At 32.1% G+C, this 27,704-nt stretch overlaps 1 protein-coding gene across 1 annotated transcript in view; it reads right to left on the bottom strand.

The window, feature by feature from the left end:
- LOC124541087 overlaps positions 1 to 27,704 on the bottom strand; it is a 62,433-nt gene that overhangs the window by 19,421 nt on the left and 15,308 nt on the right. Inside the window, exons 2-4 of the mRNA XM_047118912.1 lie at positions 8,578 to 8,655; positions 3,871 to 4,021; positions 657 to 798 (exon numbers count right to left, since the gene is read on the bottom strand). Coding sequence (XP_046974868.1) covers positions 657 to 798; positions 3,871 to 4,021; positions 8,578 to 8,647 — 363 coding nt within the window. The 5' untranslated portion in view covers positions 8,648 to 8,655. The remainder of the gene's footprint in view (positions 1 to 656; positions 799 to 3,870; positions 4,022 to 8,577; positions 8,656 to 27,704) is intronic.

Raw genomic sequence — 27,704 nt, 5'->3', positions numbered from 1 at the left:
ACAAGTGCTTCAGCTACTTACATTGGGATCAGAGTAATGTATATGACGTTGTCTCATATAATACACATGTAGGAGAATTTCTATAAAATTAGACACATGCAGATGCTTACGATATTTTCCTTCACCGCCGAGCTCGAGATAAATTATAAGCACATGAATATTCAGCGGTGCTTGCCTGGGTTTGAACCTGCAATCATCGGTTAAGATGCACGTGTTCTCTGTGGTCATCTTGGCTCGAATGAAATTGAAACAACGCCATTTTTTCATTTCTTAGCTACAGGCACAAGGGACTTAGTACCCAAGATTGGTTTATTGGCGATGTAAAGAATGGTTAATATTTCTTAAAGCGCCATTGTCTATATGACCCATTTGTTCGTCCGTCTAATTATATAATTTAATAAAAAAATATGAGGTCAACCAAGTTCATTGCGCCTTTGATTCTTTTCTTAATTTTGAAGCATTACATTAGTAAATTCAAATTGGAATTATTTTTTTCAATATTTAAAAATTAATCGTACTCATTATGGGTAGTCGAATTCGTAAGTAAAATAAATGAATTTTACGGATTTTTTTCTGGTATGGGAAGAAAGCGTAGTTTTTTTATTCCATTCATATTGTTATTAATTATAATTAATTATTAAAAATAAACGACTTACATTATCGATGGACATCGTATTGCATCCCTTTAGAGGTAGAGTGTATTGCAGGTCACCTCTTGCTGTCACGTATTCCCGGAGACACGTCGAGTTGCTCCCCAGTCCCGCTGGATACACGATGCCGTTGAAAGTGTCGTATATACTGGAAATTATTTAAACATCAGTTACAGTGGCATAACAGCCCCATGTCCACTATAACTGGGGCTTACAGACTTTATAAGATAAATAAAAATTTTAACAAAAAGAAAAACCGACTTCAAACAAAACACTATATTAAAACAAATGAATATGCACTAAAAAGTAATAGAAATAATTGCGTATTCAACATATTTTATAGAGTCCTAAGTAAAATAAAATGAAAAATATTAGAGTACTTAAAAGTTGATTTACGATTATATAACGTAGTTATTGGTATATTTGGAGCCGGTGTCAGCCACGGCCACGCGCCTCAACAATCAAAAGAAAGAAGCGATACGCGATAGCCCCTTGTTTGACCCAGTATACTATCGTATTGTTTTTTGATAGATATACTGTAAGGTTTTCTTGGCTGTCAACCCAGCGAAAAGTTATGAGGTAACAAACATAAAAAGAAAATACAGACGAATTGATAATTTCCTCCTTTTTGAAGTCGGTTGAAAAACAAAATTTACTTTATTCCAGTAGGCTTTTACAAGAATTTTTCAATCGTCTTTTTTAAACTGTATTAAGTGAAGCTACCACCGGTTCGGAATGCAAACTCAAACTCAAATAACTTTATTCAATATAGAAATATTACACTTTCTTATTGATGGTCAATTGAAACATTATCACCGGTTCGGAAAAGAAAATACTCTGACTTGAGAAGAACCGGCGAAAGAAACTCAGCGGGATTTTTTTGCAGATTCTACCGAGAGCAACCAAGAATAAACTCAGTAGTTAACACAAGGGACATACCATAATAGCCTATAAACGTCTTACATGCTGTTACTTAAATAGGGATTGTCTCATACAGATCCTCACAATATCTTTCTTCATAACTGCCAGATATTAATTATACATACAAATTATGTAATGGAAGGTATTAATTTGAAGCAGATTTGGTCCTGTAATCTTCGATTGTTTCAAGTATTCAGGCTGCTAATAATTTTTGCTATAAATTCACTCATTAAAAATTGACATTGTAGTAAAATTTCAATTTGACTCTGTAAATTTATCCTCAACTGTTTTCAAACTTCATTAGGCAAAGAGTGGACTAAGATGAGGTTTGAGTCATCCAGTTCATAGATGTGTGGAAGACTTTGTCCAAGTCACAGTTCGAATCTGGCTTAGATTATTATAGAGGCAAGTGATAGGAGAGGCTTATGCTCATTAGTGTGATAAAGAAGGCATGATGAAACAGCAATATGTATAAAAAGGTCACTCGTCCAATCAAAGTCTAGGGATTTAATGAGAGAATACATATAGATCATTTCGACGGTAGCACGAAGATATATATAGTACGACACAACTTAGATGTAGCATTGGCAAAATTCGTAAAACCGATCACTTCCGAATTGAGTACGCTATCCCAAATTATCAATATTTATTTCTCATGCGAATATGATCTTTGCACAAACGCCATAACTTGTAATATCATATGACCTTATACATTCGTCAATTTGACACATGATTTGTATACATTTGCTTTCCCTGACGCGAGAATCTATAGCGACGAATAGCGTCGAATGGCGCGATAGGAAGCTATTTCTATTGGTTGGGTAAATCGGCAGCAATCGGTTTTATTTTTATTCCATTGCATTTTCCTATGCTACATCTAATTTGTGTCGTACTATACTTAGATCTTGAATTGATATGACGTCACTGTTCGAGATCTAAAATAATCATTGGTATTAATTACAGATTTGTGTAAATATGGTTTTGCATTTTGGACAAGTTATTATCTGAACTTATATCTACGTAGAGTAGCTGACAACCAAATGGGGACCATTTACTATAAATGGTTACTATCATTTTGACTATAGTAAGACCACCCTTCAAAAGGGAATACAACATTGCTGACTACTGTTGTTATGCGGTAGAATATTATAAAGTTGATATAAATATTAAAGTGGAATAGTGTGGTATTAGAAATAAAAATCGGAAATGGTACAGTGGTTAGAACGCGTGCATCTTAACCGATGATTGCGGATTTAAATCCAGGCAAGCATCACTAAATATTAATGTTTGTTTTGTGTTTATAATTCATCTCGTGCTCGGTGGTAAAAAAACATGGCGTGGACCTGCATTCCGCATTGGAACAGCGTGGTGTAATATGTTCCGAACCTTCTCCTCAAATGAAGAGGAGGTCTTAGCCCAGCAGTGGGAAATTTAGAGGCTGTTGATGATATCAATTAAGAGTTAATCGTATGGATCACAAAATAGAATATTAAAATTTGATGTTTGTTTATATTAACTTCTCTTGCCATTGGATTAGACATTACATGTATTTTGATTGGACGTAAATATAGAACGGAATGTCAGTAACACGAGTAGCGCGGTTGTGTGTGTGTCTTCGTGGTTTGATTACTTAACAAACCTGTGTACGTATAAAAATGTCGATATATTTATGAAGAGCTAGAAGATTATTTAATATAGTTATGTTATGTAGTTAAAAATGTTTTAGTAATTTGTTTACAATAGCTATGTTTTTTTATGGGAGTAGTAATTGTTCTTATTTTATCTTCTTTTATTTTCCAAGTAGGTGAGCAAGGAATGGGGATAATAATGGTGAAATTAGTCAATGAGATGTTGAGCCCCCTAGCGGTTTATTTTTGAGCTAACAGAAAAAAAATGTTTTGAAACAGCAAAGTCTTTTTAAAAAAAATGTAACAAAATATTTTATATTGGAAAAAATGTAACATTGGACTACAATGTTGCATATAAAATATTTTGTTACATTTTTTTTAAAAAGACTTTGCTGTTTCAAAACATTTTTTTTCTGTTTTGAATATTTTTGTTAAATGTATAATATCTTATTGATCGGATGTGTCCGAGTAATTTAGTTAATTATTAACATATTACTCAAATTAAACTAAAATTATAAATACAATTAATAGCGTTAATGTAAAAATAGCCTGTATAAATAAAAATAAAAGGCTCAATATATAAAGCCTCTTTAAGTTCTTTTTTGAAAGAAAGGATTTTAACCTTTGTACATTCCGTAAAAATTATCTGTGCGACAATTTTTGCATTATACCTGTTTGGATGTGACTGGATGTGTGCGAGGGAGATGGTGACATGCATGTTCTCCTTCTCGCAAGCAACTGCAAGAGTGTCGAGGGGCGCCAATGCTCCGGGCCATTCTGAGACCGGCTCCGTGGCCGTCGCTACAGTTGTCGTAGCTATTTCTGAAAGAAAAAAAATGAATTCCAGCTGTGAAAACTAAGATAAGTAATCTAGTCACAAAGAGGCAAAGACATCAGTACATTATGTTCTAGTTGTCAATTGTTTTTGTTCGTTCGCTAGCTCGAATGTTCTTAAAAAAAAAAATGAATCAAAATTAAGAAGAATAAGTTCGATTTTTAAACAACAATGTTCTTCGTTTGAACTATGATCACTGGTCGAACGCTATTATTGAATAGTTTGACATAATATGAATTCAACTGTACAGTCTAAAAATAATTTTCTGTTCACTATATATTTTGGTATTTTAATCTGTAATAATTAATACCTATATTTATAAAACCCTTAAGGCACTTATAACATTTTACATTCAAACAGCAATACTTGGCATAGTTGTGTTGCAGGGCGAGTTGCCAGTATAACTTCAGGGACATATTATCTTAGTGTCTTGGGTTGGTAACGCATTGGTGACGTCATCAGTTATTATTCAACTGAGTGCCAATGTCTTTGAATGGTAACGATCATATATCTTATGATCGTTAAATATGATCATAAAATAATAATAATTAGAAAAAGTCTGAGGCTTCAATAATCATTACATAGCAGAAAACAAAGTCGCCTATCGCTGTCTGTCCCTATGTATAAAGATACATCTTTAAAATTATGCAACGGATTTTGATACGGTTTGTTTTAATAGATAGATTGATCCAAGAGTGAACGTTGAATATCTTAGATGTTTTGTAGTAAATTGAGTTATTAATTACGGGATATTTAGTTTAGTTAAGTTTATTCTTTATTGTACACCACACAGAGAAATAAAAATAAATATAACAAAGATTTGGCCTTCATAGAACAGGCGTACAATTTTGGCGACGGTTGTTCCAGAGCGTAATAGCCTGAATTGTAAATGATTTATCATGTTTTACTAGACTCTTGTGAACAAAACATTCGTAGATAATGTCGAAATATCGAGCTCCACCGAACGAAAATAAAAGATATCGTAAATATTCCGTAATTTATAACTGTAATAATGTTAAATTTAATTTTAACAAAAAGAAAAAGCGACTTCAAACAAAACACTATTTTAAAACGAATAAATACGCGCTAAAAAGTGATAAAAATAAATGAATAAAGTCCTCCTTAGTAAAATGGAATGAAAAATATTAGACTACTTAAAAGTCGATTTACGATTATTATAATGTAGTCATAATTATTGCTTTATTTGGAGTCGGTGTCAGACGAATTGATAACCTCCTCCTTTTTGAAGTCGGTTGAAAATAATCATGTTAATTAAATATCATATAAAGTATATTGAGGTCATAAATCAGTGGTCCTTATCGTCTTACAATTAGTTACGGATCTCTAATTCATGTAACGTCTAATGTATCGCATGTCCGGAACCGTGTTCACGGATGTGGAACTTACACTTGACTAATTTATACTTCCTCCGGGAGTACTGGACCAAAACGGTGGTTTCTTTATATGTTATTAATATTATATACTTATACCATATATAATAATCTATATTAATATTATAAATGTGAAAGTAACTCTGTTTGTTTGTTGCTCTTTCACGACCAAACCGCTGAATCGAATTTGATGAAATTTGGTGTGAAGCAAACTAGAATTCCAAGAAAGGGCATAGACTAGACTATGCCTAACGCGTGACGTCACGGTAGCATGGGTAAGCGATGCCGTAGCGCTCGCCGAAAGACGGAGAGGGTACCGCTGGTTTTTAGTGGGTAATCCTGGCGTACTTGGGGGCACTAAGCGTCCAGCGCTCCGGGGAGTACCACCCCCCACTTTCCATCATGAGGGGGAAGCGCGTAATGCGTTTTTCCAGCGAGAAAAAAGGCCTAACAACCAACACACTGAAACGCGAACGAAGCCCCAGGTGACCATTAGTATATAATATGTTTAAAAGTGTATGTTGGTTTACTTGGTAGGGCTTTGTACGAACCCGTCTGGTAAAGAAACTGATTTGAATGGGAGTGGGTGGTACCAGCCAGACGAGTACTAGAATATCTGACTAGATTCTGGTATTGTTGCGTTCCGGTTTGAAGGGCGATCAAGCCAGTGACACTACAGGCACTAGGGATGTAATATTTTAGCACCAAAGTTTTTTTTTTTAATAAATATGAGACAACATCACATACATTACTCTGATCCCAATGTAAGTAGCTGAAGCACTTGTGTTATGGAAATCAGAAGTAACGACGGTACCACAAACACCCAGACCCAAGACAACATAGAAAACTAATCGACTCGACCGGGAATCGAATCCGGGACCTCAGAGTGGCGTACCCAAGAAAACCGGTGTACACACCACTCGACCACGGAGGTCGTCAAATTTGATGATTGATGGTATATTGGTGTGATGAAAGGAATGGTTGTTTCTTATAGCGTCAATATCTCTGGGAAGTGGTTACTACTTAGTGTCAAGTCCATTTGACCACCTTCATAATAATTATTTCAAAAAATATCATGTGTGACCTTCACATTGATCTATATTATTAATATTATAAATGTGAATGTAACTCTGTCTGTCCTTAGTCATTTTTCCGGATGAAATTAAAATAGTGTAATCAAAAAAAAAAAAATCGATGCATTTGATTCAAATGAAAGATTAACGAGATCAAAATTGGAACATATTATATAATATGCGTTTATACAAAATGCACTGTTTATGTGATAAACAGTTATTCCTCTTTATTTTTATTATTCGTTTTATTAATACATTCGTATAGCTTGGTGGTGTTTAACGGTGCAACTATTGTCGCCGTCTCGATGTCCAAAAGTACAGCTACATTAAGCCGGGTGTCCGACCAGGTCAACGACCGAACAGTGACGGATCCTTCACGATTATACGAATCCTTAAAGACTTTATTTATAGATTTTAAATTAAATACGCTTGTATATTTTAACTGGTAGTCATCACGGTACTTGGAGTACCAAAGTTAAGGATAAAATATTTAACTGATTCTCGAAAGTAACTAGTAAGATAACATATGAACATGTATCGTCAAAAGCTGAGATGGCCCAGTGGTTAGAACGCGTGCATCTTAATCGATTATTTCGGCTTCAAACTCAGGCAAGAACCACTATATATATATGTGCTTAATTTGTCTTTATAATTCATCTCGTGCTCTGCGGTGAAGGAAATAACGTGAGGAAACCTGCATGTGTCTAATTTCATCGAAATTCTGCCACATGTGCATTCCACCAACCCGCATTGGAACAGTGTGGTGGAATATGTTCCAAACCCTCTCCTTAATGGAAGAGGCCTTAGCCCAGCAGTGGGTAATTTACAGGCTGTTACTTTACTTTTTTATGTATAGTCACAGAATTAACATTTTCCTAATAATCATCTCGTGATTGTTATTGGAGCAAATTATTAGCTATCTTTCAAATGTCACAATCCGCTTTGGAATAGTGTGGTGTGTAACTCCAAACCTACTTCTCAACAGGCGATATTAAACATTTAAGTTTGACGTATGATTTATCTTCCACTAGTTGCTTTTTTATGGAATAGGTTGGCGGACTAGCATATGGACCTGATGGTAAGTGTTCACCACCACCCATAGACAATGACGCTGTAAGAAATATTACATCGTCAATGCGTCACCAACCTTGGGAACTAAGATGCTATGTCACACACTGGCTCATCTTTTAAACCAAAATAATAGTAAGTACTCTTGTTTGGGAGTAGAATATCTGATGAATGGGTGGTACCTACCCAGACGGGCTTGCACAAAGCCCTACCAATAAGTAAAACACGCTTGCGGCTTCGCTTGCGTTTTAGGGCGTCGGTTGTCGTGTAACAGGCAAAAAAGTAGCCTATGTTCTTTCTTGGAGTTTTCTTGGAGAAATTTGCCAACCAAATTTCATCAAATTCGGTTCAACGGTTTGGTCGTGAAAGAGCAACAGACAGATACAGTTACATTCACATTTATATTATTAATATACATTTTTGAATCGTTATCCTCAGTAGGTGATAGATAGATAGATAAAAACTTTATTGCACTCAATATCATATAAAATAAAAGTACATATAAAATGGTTCATTATAGAAAATTGAAGGCAAGGCCTTATTACTAAAAGCGATCTCTTACAGGCAACCCAACAGATGAAGACAACATATTTTGTAAAGAGGGTAGTGCATATTATATTATGATGCACAATGATTTTCTAATAAACAGATATGTATAATCCATACTAAACAACAGAAAAATGTGTGCCACGCCGGGGACCGTTTATTTTAGTTTATTTTTACATTTCGTTAAAAATAATAAGGATAGCTTGATAAAAACAATAAGTAAAAGGGATAACTAGATGTTTTAATTACGCAAAACGTATTACTCCGTAATTATGATGTATTATAACGTATTAATACGTAAAACAACTAAAGGCAAACGTCCCAATTAAGACGTTTTCTAGTCTTCACATTTTGCGCGTTAATAACATATCTGTTTACTACAACATCATTGATGATGCATAATACAATGGATATTTGATTTAATATAAATTACGTAATTAATAAGGTTTAAGTAAATAGTGTTACCGGTGTTGGAGGGTATTTGCTTAGAACGCGCGGTCGCGAACAGCGCTGCTACCATCAGTATACTCCACATATTTCAGTCTGAAAACAAACAAAAATATATATTTAACAATCAATTGAATCAAAACTAATTATAAAATAACTTTATTTTTTATTTAAACTAATATTTTATATCTGTAGTTATAGTAGCTATATAATTGTGATGACAACTCTATTTGACCGGTTAATATACTATTGTTACGTACAGTCGGGGTAAGAAAAGGTTCGTCACCTTAAGATACATTTTTGTGTGCTCAGTATAATCTGCTTTACTGATCGAGAACATACGACACTGTCAGACAGTAGGAGATATCATATCTAATTTAAATTTGTAATGACTTATTACACCTTTAAAAAAATTTCATTTTGATATAAAACTAGACGTAGTACAAAGATGTTACACTATTTTGAACTAAGTTATTATACTATGTAAGTTTAATTGTATATGCAGTTTAATGCTTTAGTTTTAAAAGGTACTAAGAGTTTACGACTTGATAAGAGAATTTGAAAACTGACGAATATTTTCTTATTCTAACTTGACCTACAGATATTGATATTCATAATAATAATTCTATTATTAATAATTATTTTTATATTATAATACCAGAATTAAAAATATTTATCGCCCAGCTTGTGTAATTTATATGGTTCAGGTACACATTGTACCTTATAACAATCAACCATAATGTAGTTTTCTAGTACTAGAAGTATTAGAAGTACGTACGGAGAAGCAAGTTTTACTGTAAAGGATATTAGTATTGATTTGAAGTATGAGACAAGTCTATTAGTTTTTGTTACAGCATTTAAAACAAATCTAATATACCTAGATGTTTTTCTAAATGGGATTAAAATATATGTGTAATTTAATTTATTTATAAAGAATAATTTAGAAAATCTGTATTAATATTAATGAAACTTAAATATTCTACCGAACTAGGTCACACGTTATTTTGAATAAATCACATAATGGATATAATATATTCAAATCTACAACGAGTTTACCAAACATATGGACCAGCTCAAGTAAATATTGTTTCAACAATTTCATAACACATAATATATCTTTGTACGTAACATTTGGTTAAATATGTCGACAGACGCTTTTGTCTTATGTTGCGTTAAATAGCAATTGTTTAAATACGAAATATACATATTATAATGACACATTTACTAAAACAAGATCACATAAAACACTTTTTGCGATGTATAGTAACGACACAACTTAGATGTAAAAAAAAAGTAAAGAAACAGCCTGTAAATTCACCACTGCTGGGCTAAGGCCTCTTCCATTAAGGAGAGGGTTTGGAACATATTCCACTTTGGTAAAGTAAACACATGTGGCAGAATTTCTATGAAATTTGACACATGCACGTTCTCCCTCACGATGTTTTCTTTCACCTCGAGAACGAAATGAATTATAAACAAAAATTAAGCACATGAATATTCAGTGGTGCTTGCCTGGGTTTGAACCCGTAATCATCGGTTAAGATGCACGCATTCTAACCGCTGGGCCTTAGATGTAGCATCGGCAAATTCAGTAAAACTAACTAACTTAGAAGTCAATAAATACTAAGTATACTGTTTTTTATCTTTAACATAATCATGCTTTGAGTAATACCTTCTTAATCCATATTGTATTGATATGGGTTTTAGTTTTTTTTTAACAGGATAAGTCAAAAATAGCTGTGACCTCTTATTATAGAGACAAATACTTTGAAGAACATAACTTTTTCATTTGTTAATCTAATAGGAAGGAAATTGAATGTTAAAATTTAAGATTCAATTTCCTTCCTAATAGATGGACATTGATGATGATTGATACCCAAAAGAAAAAAAATATTACATTAAATTATTACAATTATAATTTAAAATATGTTCATTTTCGATTCTTACGTTTGCCTAATAAAACTTTTTGTAAAATAAAATTTACAGTTTATCTAGCAAGGGTTAAAGAACTAGGGTTAAGAATTTACCTTATTATTTCGGACATTTTTGAGTTTACGAAAATGATTATTTATTTATTTGTACGCAAAATGATTATTCTTTTGTATATATTATATAAGTTAATTTTCTCTGACGCATGTGACAGATTAATTAAGAAATAATTGATTACAAAAATGCTCACATTATTTATTTTATGTTTTAATCAATTCTGTAGTTATAATTATATATATAGTTATAGTTATAATTAAAATAAATAATTTGTGAATTGTATTGATAACACGCAGAATCCAGATGTTTTCCATTAAATTACAAGTAACGTCAGAAATCTTTACTCGGAGTAAAGATTTGAGTGAAGAGTTTACAAAATAAATTACAGCCGTCCGAAGCCAGGTATGATTGCTAGTCAATAAACTAAAAGTTAGTAACAGTCCATAAAAATTACACTTCCGTAGTTAAAGCCTCCTTTTCAACCGACTTCCAAAAGGAGGAGGTTATCAATTCGTCTGTATTTTTTTTTTTTTTTTATTTTTTTTTTATTTTTATGTTTGTTACCTCATAACTTTTCACTGGGTGGAACGATTTTGATAATTTTTTTTTTGTTTGAAAGGTAGTGCTTCCCGTGGGGTCCCATTTTTTTTATTTTTTTTTCCAATGATGGTATCCATGTGAAAACGACATAAGTCTTAAATTTGCATTACGTGTATGCGCGACAAATAGGTGAATAACTGAAAATCACGTTAACCAATTTTGATAATTCTTTTTTTATTATAAAATATATACTTCAAGGGTAATTTGGTGAAAGTTTGGTAAGGTTCTGAGCACAGGATCCATGACAAAGTAACGGAACGGAAGGGAACGGAACAATTCTGAGGAGCACGTTAGCGATACTCGGTCGAATCTTTTATTTATAGGTTATTTGGATATTTGAGTCACCTTCCGTAATGTGGTTATGTTTATGTAATTATCATAGTCGAATATTATAATCAACTAGCTACCCACCCCGGCTTCGCACGGGTGCAATACTGATACTAAATATACTACAGAATTTGTTTATATACGACATCACATCGTAAACTTCTAAAATTATCAGTGTTTCTTTACTATATTGTTCATTTATTATATACACAAACCTTCCCCTTGAATCACACTATCTTTTAAAAAAAACCGCATCAAAATCCGTTGCGTAGATTTAAAGATATAGGGACAGAGAAAGCGACTTTGTTTTATACTATGTAGTGATGGAACTCCTATACGGCTCGCAGTTAGGGTGCGATATGGGGCAGAATTTCTTACTATCTTTAATCAAATTTTGTGTATGTGATATAGTTGGTCTTTTTCAAAGTTTTTTTGCTGAGTTCGATTACAGCTCTTTCGAGGGATCCTTGTAGTTTACGCCGCGTGACGTATTAAATCCGCATTTTCGAATGTCTATTTTTGCTTTATTCGCAAGTTTCCTTTGAAATTGTCCTCGAAGTAGTTTCTGACTCATATAAACGGAACGCTTAATCTATCCATATTAAAAAAAATTAGTTAGTCAACATCAGCTTCACTTAAAATCAGAAAATAAATAAAATTTTAACAAAAAGAAAAACCGACTTCAAACAAAACACTATTTTAAAACAAATGAATATGCACGAAAAAGTAATAAAAATAATTGCGTATTCAACATATTTTTTAGAGTCTTCCTAAGTTAAATGAAATGAAAAATATTAGACTACTTAAAAGTCGATTAACGATTATATCATGTAGTTATAATTATTGTTATATTTGGAGTCGGTGTCAGCCAATAAAACCCTACAGTATATATATCAAAAAACAATACGAGAATACTTTAACAAATATGTTTTTTTACAAATTACCTTTTACACAATAATATACTGGATCAATCAAGGGGCTCGTATCTTCTTTTGATTGTTGGGGCAAGGGCACCGTGGCTGACACCGGCTCCAAATATACCAATAACTATAACTACATGATATAATCGTTAATCGACTTTTAAGTAGTCTAATATTTTTCATTTCATTTAACTTAGGAAGACTCTAAAAAATATGTTGAATACGCAATTATTTTTATTACTTTTTCGTGCATATTCATTTGTTTTAAAATAGTGTTTTGTTTGAAGTCGGTTTTTCTTTTTGTTAAAATTTTATTTATATCTCAAGGTTTTTGGGTTTATTAATTTTATTATTTTTCATCATTTGTTATATAAAATATAGGCTATATATAGGCTATCCTTTTATTGTATAGTTCTATAACAAATATATGCTTGTTTTTTTTTGTTATTTGTAACGTAACATTCAATACGATTGGTATAACAGTTACGTTTAATTTAGTATCCTAGGAGAGAAAGTTATACCTAGGCACTAGTCTAAACCTAGGTGTTACGCAATATATACCGTTCACTTAGGTGCAGACTACGCCTACTTCGAAGTCCTTAGAACAAATTAATTAGAAGTGATACGAATTTCATTAAAATGAGTCAATTTCATATGTCTTATAATAATTTATTGAAGTATATCGATGATGAAACATCATTCTCAATTCATTAAATTTATAATAAAATAAATAACCGATTTTATAATTTAAAATTTCAGTCTTGCTTATAGAATAAATTGAACTTAATAGTATTATATATTTTAATGTTGAAATAATTTCTTAAATAAGTTAATTCGTGACATTTTATGGTTAAGGAATGGAAATTGTTTAAAAGTCCTCGGATGAACAAAATTCTTCACGAACTGTCTGTAGTAGAAAAATTACGAAATAAGCCTTTTTTGCATTAAGAATGCGAAACGAGAAACTCAAAGTTAAAATGCCGTAAGTACTTCAGAAAGCACGTAAGCTGTCGGACTTTTTGGTTCTAGAAGAGATCGTTAATTAGTCATAATTCCGCCTATTTTACAACACATCAAATATTTTTTTATAATTTTGTTTCTATTTTTGAAAATATTTCTTTTTTTTTGTATTCAGATTTCTGTATTTTATGGTTGTTGGACACAAAAAAGTATATATTAACTTTTTCAACTATTGTGATGGTTGTCTTCTTTGAGATAGGAGATCGGTTGCAAGATCGTGTTGATGTAACGTAAGGCATCCACGGCCCCTCTCGTGAATCCATTCATAGGTCCTGCATAATCTGACCTTGTGTTTAGGTACAATTCATTTCATGCTGTATGAATGCCAGCACGCGTTTATTATACAGTAGCTATTTTTTTTTTAAATTGAACCGAAAAAGTGGACCCTTATTTTGCATTTACAGCCTGTTACCAACTCGATCTTTGCCTAAGCGGTGAATAATTCAAAAAAATAGTAGTTATTAAGCAATCCTACTGAAAAGTATATCTATTATTTAATATTCTGTTTTTCAAACGAATAACTTGACAAGTACGCGTTATTCCTATTATTTTTTTAAGATTGTTAGTAAGAATCGCTAAAATCTTAGTTTAAACAAGAGAATAATTATATCATATTCAAAATAAATATTTTTTTATTATCATTTGTATTCCTCACAAATTTAATTAAACAAAGTCAATTCATTTTACATAATAACGGTATTTTTGGTGGAGTAATTTAAAATAATTGTTTTTTTTTTTTTTTTTTCTAAACGAAATGTATTTATATTTATCAAGTATTTTATATGCGACTTAAAAATAAAAACAGTAACATAAATTGTTGATAGATATTTTTCGAAGCAGTAGATATGGCCAAGTATGTAAAAGGAACACTGGCTGTTTAATTACTTGGGAAAGTTAGAAAAAAAAAACATTTAAAAAAAAGAATTCACATGATAATGCTGATGTGAGTTATCACATATACCTCTATTACTGACACCCACAATTATTTTGATTCTTAGACCATTATTTCTGTCTGAATGTCATGCTTCGCGGAGTATGACCTCTTCCGCGTTTAAATGGATGTACGGATGGCTGTTTGTTAAATCTATACGTATACAGATAATAAAATACTTATGTTCTTTTTTTAAATAACAATAACATGTCAAAGTTCGCGGTAATAGCACAAAACATTATGTCAAAAATCCCTGTGAACATCTTTTTTTATTACAGTTTAGCACAGATCACGGTGATACAGCCATGAATGAACTTCGAATAATTAATAATTTAATTTTATTAATGGGGTTATTGAGCTTATAATGTTTTAAATTTTAAGAGATATTTTATTATAATAAAACCCTTATCATTTAATACAATATTTCTGATCTGAATGGGAAAGTTTTTTTTTTAATTGATGTAAATACAAAAGGAGCCGAAGGTTTCCACACATTGTGTCAAAAAAGGTGATACAGTACAACTAATATTTATTAACTGTTTTATTATTAATGCGTTTCCAACCTGGAATATATGACTTGATATCCTTCTCTAATTACAGAGATAACTCATCCTTCAAATTTTATTACATACATATATAATATATATTATGCAAATTGAAATTCTCAAAGTGGCAGATTGAGTAAAGTGTAATTAATATATTTTATATAAATTCGTATACAGACAAAATCGTAGTCAGAATTAATATATATTATGTTATACCCTACTATTATTATAAATGAATTTCTAAGGATGGATGTAAGTATGTATTTTTGTTACTTTCTCACGAAAAAACTACTGGACGGATTTGGATGAAATTTTACATTAATATTGGATGTACAGTCATAGTAAGAAAACCTTCGTCAGTTTTCAAATTCATTCCTTTATCAAGTCGTAAACTCTTAGTACCTTTTGAACCAAAACATCAGATCATTGCGACGCAATACGTCACTCTCGATCGGTAAAGCAGATTATCGCTCACACTGAGCACACGAAAATAGATCTTAAGGTGACGAACCTTTTCTTACCCCGACTGTACATCAGAATAACATATAGGTTACAATTTATAATGATTTTATGTAATTCGATCATAATATAACGATACGTACTAAGTAGCCGTGCGTAGCCGGGGCGGGTCGCTAGTTTAATATATATCTACGGATACAAGATACGTACGCCTCAAATATACCGTATTGTAATTAACGATTGTGATAATAACACTTAAACGAACGTTCTACTTCTTTTATTATGAAAATTTTCAGTTTTATAATCTTTTAGGATTGCATTATTTTGTTATTTGAAGTAATCTTACTGTTCATTAATTTTATGTGTAATTATTTCGTTACTATCTTGCAAAATTTGATTAGCGTATTTAGATTAGTTTCTTGGTATCTTAATTGTGTAGGACTTATGTACAGATAATATAAAATAAAATAAAAATGTATGTCGGAGCATCAAAGAGTTTAATTTTTTTTTATCGTAAATAAAACAATCATCAAATCAATGTATTATATAATCATAATCATAATATATTCAAGTAGGCTTTGTCATTTAACAAATTATATTAAGTGAAGCAATCGGTTATGTAGATTCTGCAAAAATGATCGGGCAAGAATCTTAATAGTTACTCTTTTTCAACATTAAAAAATACAAAGTCATGTTAGCTAAATTTCAATTATATATGTACGTATTATATCCTGCCTGAAAGTCAATTAGTTTAACGCCTAATCCGCCTATCTATAAAATCTTATATTGAAATAATTCTTCTTTACCAATGTATTTTATATTTACAAATGATTTGAATTTATGAAACGGCAAATTTAAAAACACCTATTTCTTTGGTATCAGTCAGTTGTTCTGTGGTAGCTTCAAAACATAGATTTTAAAATGACGATTCAAAAATGCTTGTATGATATATTTTGATTTTATAAGCTCAGGCGTATTTATGATAATTTCTCGAACGAAAAACCCTATCACTTGACCTGAATCAGATTTGAACATAACAGTCAAACGAGGCACTCGGTGGTATCGAATTAATTCTAGATTCTATAACTAATATTACAAATGCGAAAGTAATCTGTTACGCTTTCACGACCTAATGACCGAACGGAAGTTAATATAAACCAAGCCCCCAGGGAAGAACATAGGCTAAGTATATAATAGTACGTAACACTTATCACCTGATCACAACCCCGCTCCTGAAACTGAACGACCACTTAACTTAAATAAATAAATATGAGACAACATCACATACATTATTCTGATTCCAATGTAAGTAGCTAAAGCACTTGTGTTATGGAAAATCAGACGTAACGACGGTACCACAAACACCCAGACCCAAGACAACATAGAAAACAATTGATAATCTACATTGACTCGGCTGGGAATCGAACCCAGGACCTCAGAGTGGCGTACCCATGAAAACCGGTGTACACACCACTCCACCACGGAGGTCATCAAACCACTACCACCACTAACACTTTTAAAGACACAAATATTATTAAACTTTGCTTTCAAACTTATAAAGATATCTTATATATAAGAAATTATGGCATGACCTTTTGGACAGATGCAATCATTAAAAATACATAATTATAATAACAAAAGGTCACTTGACCGAAAGAGATGATTCAAAAAAGGTTATACATATTTAAGGCGAAGTCGGTGTTTGTGAAAGTAGGCCGCTTACGTAACTAAGGACGTGTATGTGTGTCATTCATAAAAAAAAAACAGCAATATTTAGTATCTGTGTCTCTTGTAAATTTTCTTGGAAACAATATTTAACATGATAACAGAGACATGTTACTTCTGTATTGAACCGAGATGGCCCAGTGGTTAGAGCATCATAAACAATGATTGCGGATTCAAAGCCCAGGCAAGCACCACTGAATGATCATGTGCTTAATTTGTGATTATAATTAATCTCGTGCTCGACGGTGAAGTAAAACATCGTGAGGATGCATGTGTCTAATTTCATTGAAATCTAACACATGTGTATTCCACAAACCCGCTAAGGAACAGCCTGGTATATGTTCCAAAACTTCTCAAAAGAGAAGTTGACGAAAAAATAATATGACTTTCTTTTTTAAGACATAAAATTAATCAACAACAACAACAGCCAATCCCAAAGCTGGGCTAAGACTTCTTCTCCCATTGGGAGAAGGTTTGGAACATATTGCATTTATCAATGGTATATATTTAATAGATAATATAAATAGTGTCTTCTCTATCTATCATCATTTATTTCACATAGAAAAGAAGAAAACAGAGTATTGTTGGACAAATCACTCGTTAAACAATATCCAATATGAAACCACATTAGCGTGAGTAAGACAATTTAAACTACATCGGTTAGTCTGAGTCAATATTTCATAACTTAAATAGGAAAGTAAGTTTATGAAAACAAACCAATGCCATTAGTACTGTAGAAAGAACACACCAATCTGTATTGGTTTTGAGAGTACTGTAAGCAAAAAAATTGTTTTTTTTTTTAATTAATTAATTAATTATATAAATTACTATTACATTATTTTTAAAAAGTTAATAATGAAATAACAATGATTGCTCTGTGTAAGGTGCGGATTGAAAAATAGAATCAAGTTGATTTCAAACCGGGGTCATTCAGTTCAAGTTGAATTTTTTTGTTAATTTATATTCTTATTGACCTTTTTAGGTGTTTATTAATTAACAATTTTAATAATTATAACGAATTTGTTTTGAATCAAAATCAAATTATACTATATGTAATGTTATTAGATTAAAAGTTATCTCTTGTTCGGAATGTTTGTTTAATTGAGATCCGTCAAGAAAATCAGTAGTAACTCTTTTCCAGCTTTTTTGTATTGTTATGTATTACTTATTCTGCATGGTAATCAAGTAATACTGTTCTGAATCTGAATGGTTATTGATCAATGACAGATGATGACGCGATACGTGACCAATGAGGGGTCAGTATTTAGACATACCTATCTGAAAAGGTATTGAATATTTTATAGCTTTTGTCATGGATATTATTTTTTTTTTAATTAGGGATTCGTCCCAGCTTCACACGGGTGCAATAGTAATACTAAATATACTTCAGAATTCGTTTATTTACGACATCACATTACAATATTCTAAAATTATTAGTGTTTCTTTATTATATTGTCTATGTATTATATACAAAAACCTTCCTTTCGAATTACTCTATTTATTAAAAACCGCCTCTAAATCTGTTGCGTGGCTTTAAAGATTCAAGCATACAAATGGATATAGGGACAGAGAAAGCGACTTAGTTTTATACTGTGTTGTGATAGAGAAGTATGAATGTGGTACTATCATGTGGATTTTACGAAATAGAACCAGGAAAACCCCAGACATTATATATTATAATTATTGATGCGTGGCTGGAAATTAATATTTTTAAATATCAACGTATCGGTTTCATTGAGTAAGAGCCACGCCTTGTTTGATTCATAAATACAAAAAATACCCTTGAAGTTTTTCCCTAAGCGTTTAAGCTGAGTTCCACGAGGTCGAATTACGCAATTTTATGCTTAACGATGAGTGGGCTACATACCATAATAGTGCATACCATTAATTTAATTAATTACTTATTTTGTAAATGAAAAAAGAACACAAATTTGACTTTATTGAGTCTTTCAGTAGGAAGTTTTGAGTAGGAATTAATTTAAGATTCCTACTGCTAAGTTTAAGGGAAGCCCCTTTTCATGAAGTATTTAAGACTATAATTTGGATCAATTTTCAATTGAAATATGATCTGACCCAATCAAGAAAGCATTTGTCTCCGTAATAATCGTTAAAGATTCATGGCTTTTAACCACTGCACCACTTCTATTCTTGAAACACGAGTCTCACGAAATTTTATCTTGAATTTAATTGGCTGTATTTGATTAATGTTTGTTATTCGTATAACTTAACAATAAATGATATCGAATACAATCTGTGTTGTGAATAAGAACATATCATAGTTTTAATTATGTTAATGTTATATAATACTATTGTTTTGCTGACTCTACCCAAGAGCCGGTTGCACAAGGTTACTTACGTCAGATTTTGGGGCGAGTGGTCGCCACTCGAGTATCAGATCAATGCTATGTGCCGTTACTCAGAGTTCGATGCTCATTTTTTTAGTTCAAAATGGTCTTAAATGTAATTATAGTTCTATTTCTAAAAAGTCGAATAGCGATTACGTTGTAAAATATATGTTGCATAGTATCAGCAACTGCTCTTTAATTTATTATATATAAATAACAAAATGTATAGTTATATATTTATTGAAAGTAAAGAATCTGTAACATTTAAAACAAAATTTGAGAAACATTTTAGTATCCGCGAAGTACACTAATCACATATATCTGACAGTTTAACTTTAATAAATGAAAAAAAATAAACATTCTTGTTTTCGGAATCGATCGGATTTTCTTTTATTCTTGTTCAAATAATAAACAAATTAGACACATGCACGATTCCTCACGACGTTTTCCTTCACCCCCGAGCACGAGATGAATTATAAACACAAATTTAGCACATGAATACTTAGTGGTGCTTGCCTGGGTTTGAACCCGCAATCATCGGTTAAGATGCTCTTACTTTTACTTTACTTTAATCAACAAAATCGAACCCTTGAGAACCGGTGTACACACTACTCGACCACGGAGGTCGTCAGATTTGATGTGTTATCTAAAACAGAAAGCTATTATTGCAGTCGTATTTCATAATCATTTTTTAATCCCACAAGACAAACTATAATCCAATACATAACTCGTTCATCCGGTGTTGCGGTGGTCAGTCTTTAAAAAATCCGGATCGATATAATAAATTGAGATAAAAAAAAACATGTTTACTGTTACGACATACGTTCGAAATTTAAATTGAAAAAATCCATAACAGTACACACATAAACAAATGTTTTACATGACAAATAAAACCTTTAACTTTGTTGCATGAACATTTTTAAAAACATATAAAACCTCGTTTGAACGACTTCATTGGGTACAGAAGGCTCTTTTGTTGGTTTGGTTGGATTGGTTCTTTTTTTTGTAAGTTCAAATTGTGATTCAACAGCAATGTTGCTATTCTTGTCACCATTCCGTACTGCTTTGATTTGTACAGCTATTGTATCAAACCCGGCTTCACACAAGTTGAATAAGGGACTTCGTAAAAAAAATGTCCTGATATAAATGTCTAGCTGGCCCAGTGGTTAGAACGCGAGCATCTTAATCGATGATTACGTTTTTAAATCCAGGCAAGCACCACTATATATATGTGCTTAATTTGTGTTTATAATTCATCTCGTGCTCGGCGGTGAAGGAAAACATCGTGAAACCTGCATGTGTCTAATTTCATCGAAATTCTGCCACATGTGCATTCCACTAACCCGCATTGGAACAGCGTGGAATATGTTTCAAACCCTCTCCTTAATGGCCTTAACCCAGCAGTGAGAAATTTACAGGCTGTTACTTTATAAATGTCTATTGGTCTGCATGTTTTTTTCCGAGAATTTAAACAATTATACTCAGTTTACGTAGAAACCTTGATGAATTATGCATTTAAAACTTCCTTATAAATCACTTAATCTATTATTGAAAACCGTATTTAAATCCTTTCATAGTTTTTGAGTTTATTACGCCCAGATGAGAAGAATTTCTAACACGTAATGATTGAATTCTTAAAATAAATAATTATTTGTTAATGAGAATATACACCAATTTGTCTATAATTAGTCTTTCAGTAGGAAGTTTTGAGTAGGAATTAATTTAAGAGTCCTACTGCTAAATTAAGCGAAGTGAACTTTATGAAGATTTTAAGACAATAATTTGGATGAACTGAGAAGTCTTTCTAATACGTAATGATTTAAGTTCTTAAAATAAATAATTATTAATTACTAGTATTCGCCTGCGGTTTCGCTTGCGTTTTAGGGCGTAAAAAAAGTAACCTACGGTCTTTCTTGGAGTTCAAGTTTCCTTCATACCAAGTTTCATAAAATTCGGTTCAGCGGTTTCGTCGTGAAGGAGCGACAGTCAGACCGAATTAATTTCAAATTCATAATATTAATATAGATTATGTTTTTGTAATAAATTGTAAATTTTTTGTTCATTAATTTATTTTCGTGTGCGCGCATGTGTTTGTTTGCCCAATAGTCAGGGGCCATCTGAAAATCAGTGCTGTGCATTAGCACAGCTTATACTGAGACGAACCCCTTGCTACTTACACTGTGTTCTTTAAATTTAATTATTTTCTTGTGTATAATCTGTGTCATGTATGTGTGTAGCAAAAAATAAATGGTTTATATAATTGTAATAAAACCACGCGCCTGAACTAGGTTTTTTCTAGTATAGTATGCTAAAGAAGGTCAATACCGATATGCATCAGTGACAGTGCGTGCGCGCAGCCAATCAGTGATCGACTTATGTAACTGAATCACTTGTAGTCCGACTCTGCATTCAATATTAGTTTTGTAGCTCTACACGATTCAATATTTACGATTTAATGGACCAGATTTCTTCAAGGTCATTGGATAAATATAATCCTATATAACTATCTATATATATACTAATGTAATAAACAAGCTATGCCAGCGAACTTTTACGCATTTGAATTTAAAAAAAAAGTTATTGTAGTCTAAGTTACTCCTTATTATATCAGTTATCTGCCAGTGAAAGTCACGTCAAAATAGGACCAGCCGTTCCAAATGTTATATGTACTGTGTATTCATACATATGCATTGAGTAAAAAAGGACTATTTTAATATTACAAACATACACTCCAATTTTATTATATGTATAGATGTAAAAGTAACTCTGTCTGTCTGTCGCTCTTATACTACCAAACAGCTGAACCGAATTTGATGAAATTTGGTATGAAGAAAATTTGAATTCTAAGGAAGGACAGAGGCTACTCTATTGCCTAACACATGACAATCAAACCCCTATAATTATAGCGAAGCCGCGGGCGACAACTAGCTCGTAGTGTATAACAACAACAACAACAGCCTGTAAATTCCCACTGCTGGTCTAAAGGCCTCCTCTCCCTTTGAGGAGAAGGTTTGGAACACATTCCACCACGCTGTTCCAATGCGAGTTGGTGGAATACACATGTGGCAGTATTTCTATGAAATTTGTCACATGCAGGTTTCCTCACGATGTTTTCCTTCACCGAATTATAAAGACAAATTAAGCACATGAATCAGCGGTGCTTGCGTGGGTTTGAACCCGCAATCATCGATTAAGATGCACGCGTTCTAACCACTGGGCCATCTCGACTCTAGTTACACAACAATGTACATATACTAAGTATATTATATTCTATGTTTACTGAGTATTATTAATATTTAATGGTACCAGAAAATTGCTGGTTGTATTAATATTAATGAACGTCAATGATCCGTCAGGCCTATCAAATAAGATGTTGTATTTTGTAATCACGCTGACCTTATTTGTAAATACATTTATAATTGTATTTAATTGACATGACTTTGTATTTTTAAAGGAGAATGAGTAGCTACTGAGTTTCTTGCTAGTTCTTCTGTCTGCATTCCGAACCGGTAGTAGCTTCACTTAATGTAGTTGTTTAATGACGATTCAGAAGGGCTTGTAAAAGCCTACTTGAATAAAGTATATTTTTATTTTGATAAGTGTACTCCCCCATATCTAGGCTACATACTTACAATATTTTCGATTAATTTTTATTCGAATTATTGTAAATCTAATGTATTATGTATAAAAATATATGTTAACTCGAATTCTATCGAAAAGAACCGGAAAGAAACTCAGAACAGTAGTTACTCTTTTTTAAACATTTAAAATACAGTAATGTTAGTTAAGTTATTGTCATCAAGTTTGAAATATTAATTGACATCAATGATGTTGTAGTAAACAGATATGTTATTAACGCACAAAAATGAATACTAGAAAACGTCCTAAATGGGACGTCTGCCTTTAGTTGTTTTACGTAGTAATACGTTATAATACATCTTAATTACGTAGTAATACGTTTTGCGTAATTAAAAAATCTAGTTATCCCTTTTAAATTATTGTTTTTATCAAGCTAGCCTTTTTACTTTTAACTAAATGTAAAAATAAACTAAAATGAACGGTCCCCGGCGCGGCACACTTTTTTCTGTTGTTTAGTATGGATATAACATATTTGTTTATTAGAATATCATTGATTGATATAATTCCGCATAAGGATAATTACATTTTTGGTGATTGTATTTTTTAGACGGAATATAGAGATATTTTAATATTGAAATGTTTTTGTAATTCAATTGTCGATTGTAATGCGGTGTGGTATATTTTTTTTTCAAGTGTTCCGTCGCCAGTATTCGTTTGCGAAAACGTTCGTTTCTCATAGGCCTTTGTTAGCTGGGAAAATTGTGAAATTAGAGTTGGTAACATTTTGTAACAGTCACACAGGTGTTGGGTTTAATTCGAGGCATTTTAAATGTTGAATGTGTAGCGAGGTCTAATGTGCCTCGTATGTGTCTCCCTTGCGGTACGGCTTCAAAAAACATTGATTTCTGTGTCGTGCGGAGTCCGTAACAGTTATTTGATATATTGTAGGAAAGTATATGATGCCTATTGAAAACCGAATGCTATGGTATCCTTACGGGGTCTCTTTGACCACGTACCGCATTGTAAAAATAAAATTCGATCACATTATACCAAACTTGAGTTTCTTAAACGTTATGGGGTCTAATAAGCCCCGTACAGGTATTATGATAGTTTTTATACGAGGTCGTAAACGCCCCGTACCGTACGCAGAAATGGGGAAATTAAAAAAAAATTGCCATCTGTCAACGTATGCTAATATTCTTCTTATGACTAAAAGTCAGATACTGCGGTGTATTATTAATATATTATTAATTTATCTATCATTAATATATTATTAGCTATGAAAGCTTGGAGTCCGGAACTGGATGTAAGCGACTACTACCAATATGTATAGGCGATGGACTTATCAGATAATCTATTTGAAAATGAGCCTACTTCGATGGTTTTAGAAATTTCTCTAAAATTAGGTTGTCTGGAAGAGATTGCTTATTAGCCATAAGTTCGCCCGTTGTACAATCGGAATAAACATAATTTTTTTTATTTTTGCATTTTACTAATTTTGTTTTATTTTTTTTGCAAATATATATAAATAAATATATGTGTACACTTCATTTCAAATTCGCCTCCCGATTTCCATACGATAAATTAAAAAGTTATTTATTACTAGCCTAAGATGAAATAACTTTCGACGTTTTAATTAAAAGTATATCAGTATATTAAAAATTTAAAAGCGGGTGTGATATTAAGCGTGCAAATTAAAAACACCCGCATTTTCAAGAGACGAGATATTATCATTAATGCTTTCATAAGTCCAGCCTTGATTTTAAAAGGTAATGTAAAACGTGACGCTGCCGCTCTATATTGTCCATGGTGTTACAACACTGTAATAACTTCGTTTGAGCCCCAGTAATTCAATAGTTAAAAAGCTGGCATAGAGGTTATTATCGGGGGTTCAATTCTAATCAGGAAGTAAGCGTGGCTTTGTGCTAACCCGTCTGGGTAGGTACTACTCGCTTTAGATAATGGGTTTAGTACATTTTCATTCACCTCTAATTAGTAATATATAACGCTGTCGTGTTTTGGTTTGAAGGGTGAGTAAGAGTACCTAGAAGCACAAGAGGTATAACATCTTAGTTCCCAAGTTGGTGGCGTACTGGCGATGTGAGGGATGATTATTTTACCACCTACGACCTACCAACAAGTGGTCCATTTTCAAGTCTCCCATCCTATATGATATAAATGAAACTAAAATAAAACTTTTGGTAGTCAGATTTATTACAAAATCTTAAGGCTAATATCGAAATGATTAATCTGGATGACAGGTTCCAAGTATAATATATTAATTTTTTTCTGTATATGAGCCGAGATGGCCCAGTGGTAATGATTGCGGGTTAAAACCCAGGCAAGCGCCACTGAGTATTCATGTGGTTAATTTGTTTTTATAAATTAGTGTCTTGTTCGGCGGTGAAGAAAATACCCTGAGGAAACATGCATGTATCTAATTTCATCGAAATTCTGCATGTGTATTCTAACAGGAACAGCGTGGTGGAATATGTTCCAAGCCTACTCCTCAAATGGAGATGAGGTTTTAGCCCAGCAGTGAGATATTTATAATGTAAAAGCAAAAAAAAATTGAAATGTTTAATTTTTGAGAATAATAAATTTCATAATAACAAGAATACCATAAATTTGTCCACATATGTAGCACATCGACTTCTAAACTAAACGACTTATTAAGGCTTAAACTGGTTAAGACAACTTTTGTACATACTACAGTTTAGTATGTTAATGATAATGACTATTTAAATTTTAGAAAACAAAAGAGGTTTTTTGTTACTTTAAGCGGTCATTGTTACTATATTATATATTTATAGAGAAAAACACAAAAGGTTTTTTACTATAAATATATAGTAACAATAAAAAGTTTTTAATAGCTAAGTTACATAACCACTGAAGCAATATACGTAAAACGTAAACCAGAAGATGTTCGTTTTTTATTTCGATACAGGATAAGTAACAATTGAATTATTGTATTCAATAATCTACACTAATTGTCGAAAAAGACTAATTATTCTTAACCAAATCAAATTCCAGACTTGTTTTGATTTAGTTTAGTCTTAAAACTGCGCAAAAACTAATAAATAAACCATATTATTCATTATAAGAGTATAGAATCGCCTGGAGTTAGGCTCGGGTTCCATCATAGGACATTAATTACTGTAGAGAACAGCATTGTAATTATGCGAGTTTCTTGCCGTTTCTTCTCGCTAGAAGCTGCTTTCCGAAACGGTGGTAGTATTTAATTATTGACGATTCAAAATTGTTGTGAAGTTTACTTGAATAAAATTGATTTTATTTGATTTGATTTGAAAGCCTAGTTGAATAAAGTATACGTCGTTATTTTATAATGCGACGCGTTTCATAGGCACATCTGTGAGTAGATCCATTTATATTATTATATACGTATATTTGCTTTAAATTTAGACTATTTGTATGACAAATAGTTTCCATATATATTCATTATATATTAACGAAACTCAAGGAACAAAAACAATTCGTGATTATTTTTATTACCGTGTAAGAGGCCATGACGGAAGTTGCGTGTTTTGGAATAAATTCCGAGACGTGTTAAATCGTCAATACGCAACAGATCATCGTAAAAAACCTTCAAATTAACATTGAATTAGAGGACTCTTCCTCCCGAAATATCATAAAATATATTTGTTATATTACTAGCTGGACTTGTGACCTTACCCGAGTAAAACTTATAACACTTTATCTATAACACATAGTAACAGCTTGGAAATTTCTCACTGCTGGTATAAGGCCTCCTCTCTCATTAAGGAGAAGGCTTGGAACATATTCCACCACGCTCTTCTACTGCGGGTTGGTGGAATGCACATGTGGCAGGATTTCGATGAAATTAAATACACGCAGGTTGTTTCACGATGTTTTCCTTCACCGCCGAGCACGAGATGAATTATAAACACAAATTAAGCACATATATATAGTGGCGCTTGCCTGGTTTTGAACCCGAAATCATCGGTTTAGATGCACGCGTTCTAAACACTGGACCATCTCGGCTCTATTATAAACCGTAACTATCAAATATACCCCTTTAAGGAGTGAATAAAAAAACTGAATATTATGTATCATCTTAGCCAAACTAATTCCACGGTTCAGCGGTGTATCTAAGCATGAATAGGTAACAGACAGAAAATTCTCAATACAATAATAATCTAGAAATAATAAGCTTCCACCTGCATGTTTTTTTAAATAATATAAAATCAAAACAAGCTAATTCATGAACACGGATTTGTATAATAAACATTATATAACAAAAGAAGGAAGACGACACCAAGGTAAGGTCACCAATATATCAAAAACCATATACTAAAACATTTCTATAGTTACTATGTGTCAAGTTAAAATTGATATACCTTTAAATCTAACCTCGAAAATGACCTTACTGTCAATTGTTATACAAGTTTACTTATGTAATGTTTAGCGAACATATATGAAGTCCAATTTCCAGTATAGGTAATAATTACAGCTAAACAGTTGAACCAGTGGCGTTAACTTCGTGAAATTCAATTTGTGACAAAAACCCTTGAAGAATCTATACAAACTCTTATAAAATCAAAATCAAAATAAACTTTATTCATGTGGGCTTTTACAAGCACTTTTGAATCGTCATTTAACAATTAAGTAAAGCTACCACCGGTTCGGAAAGTAGATTCTACCAAGAAGAATCGGCAAGAGAATCAGT

This window comes from Vanessa cardui, chromosome 27, assembly GCF_905220365.1.
Source record: "Vanessa cardui chromosome 27, ilVanCard2.1, whole genome shotgun sequence".
Taxonomy (NCBI): domain Eukaryota; kingdom Metazoa; phylum Arthropoda; class Insecta; order Lepidoptera; family Nymphalidae; genus Vanessa; species Vanessa cardui.
This window is presented reverse-complemented; position numbering and strand designations above follow the sequence as displayed.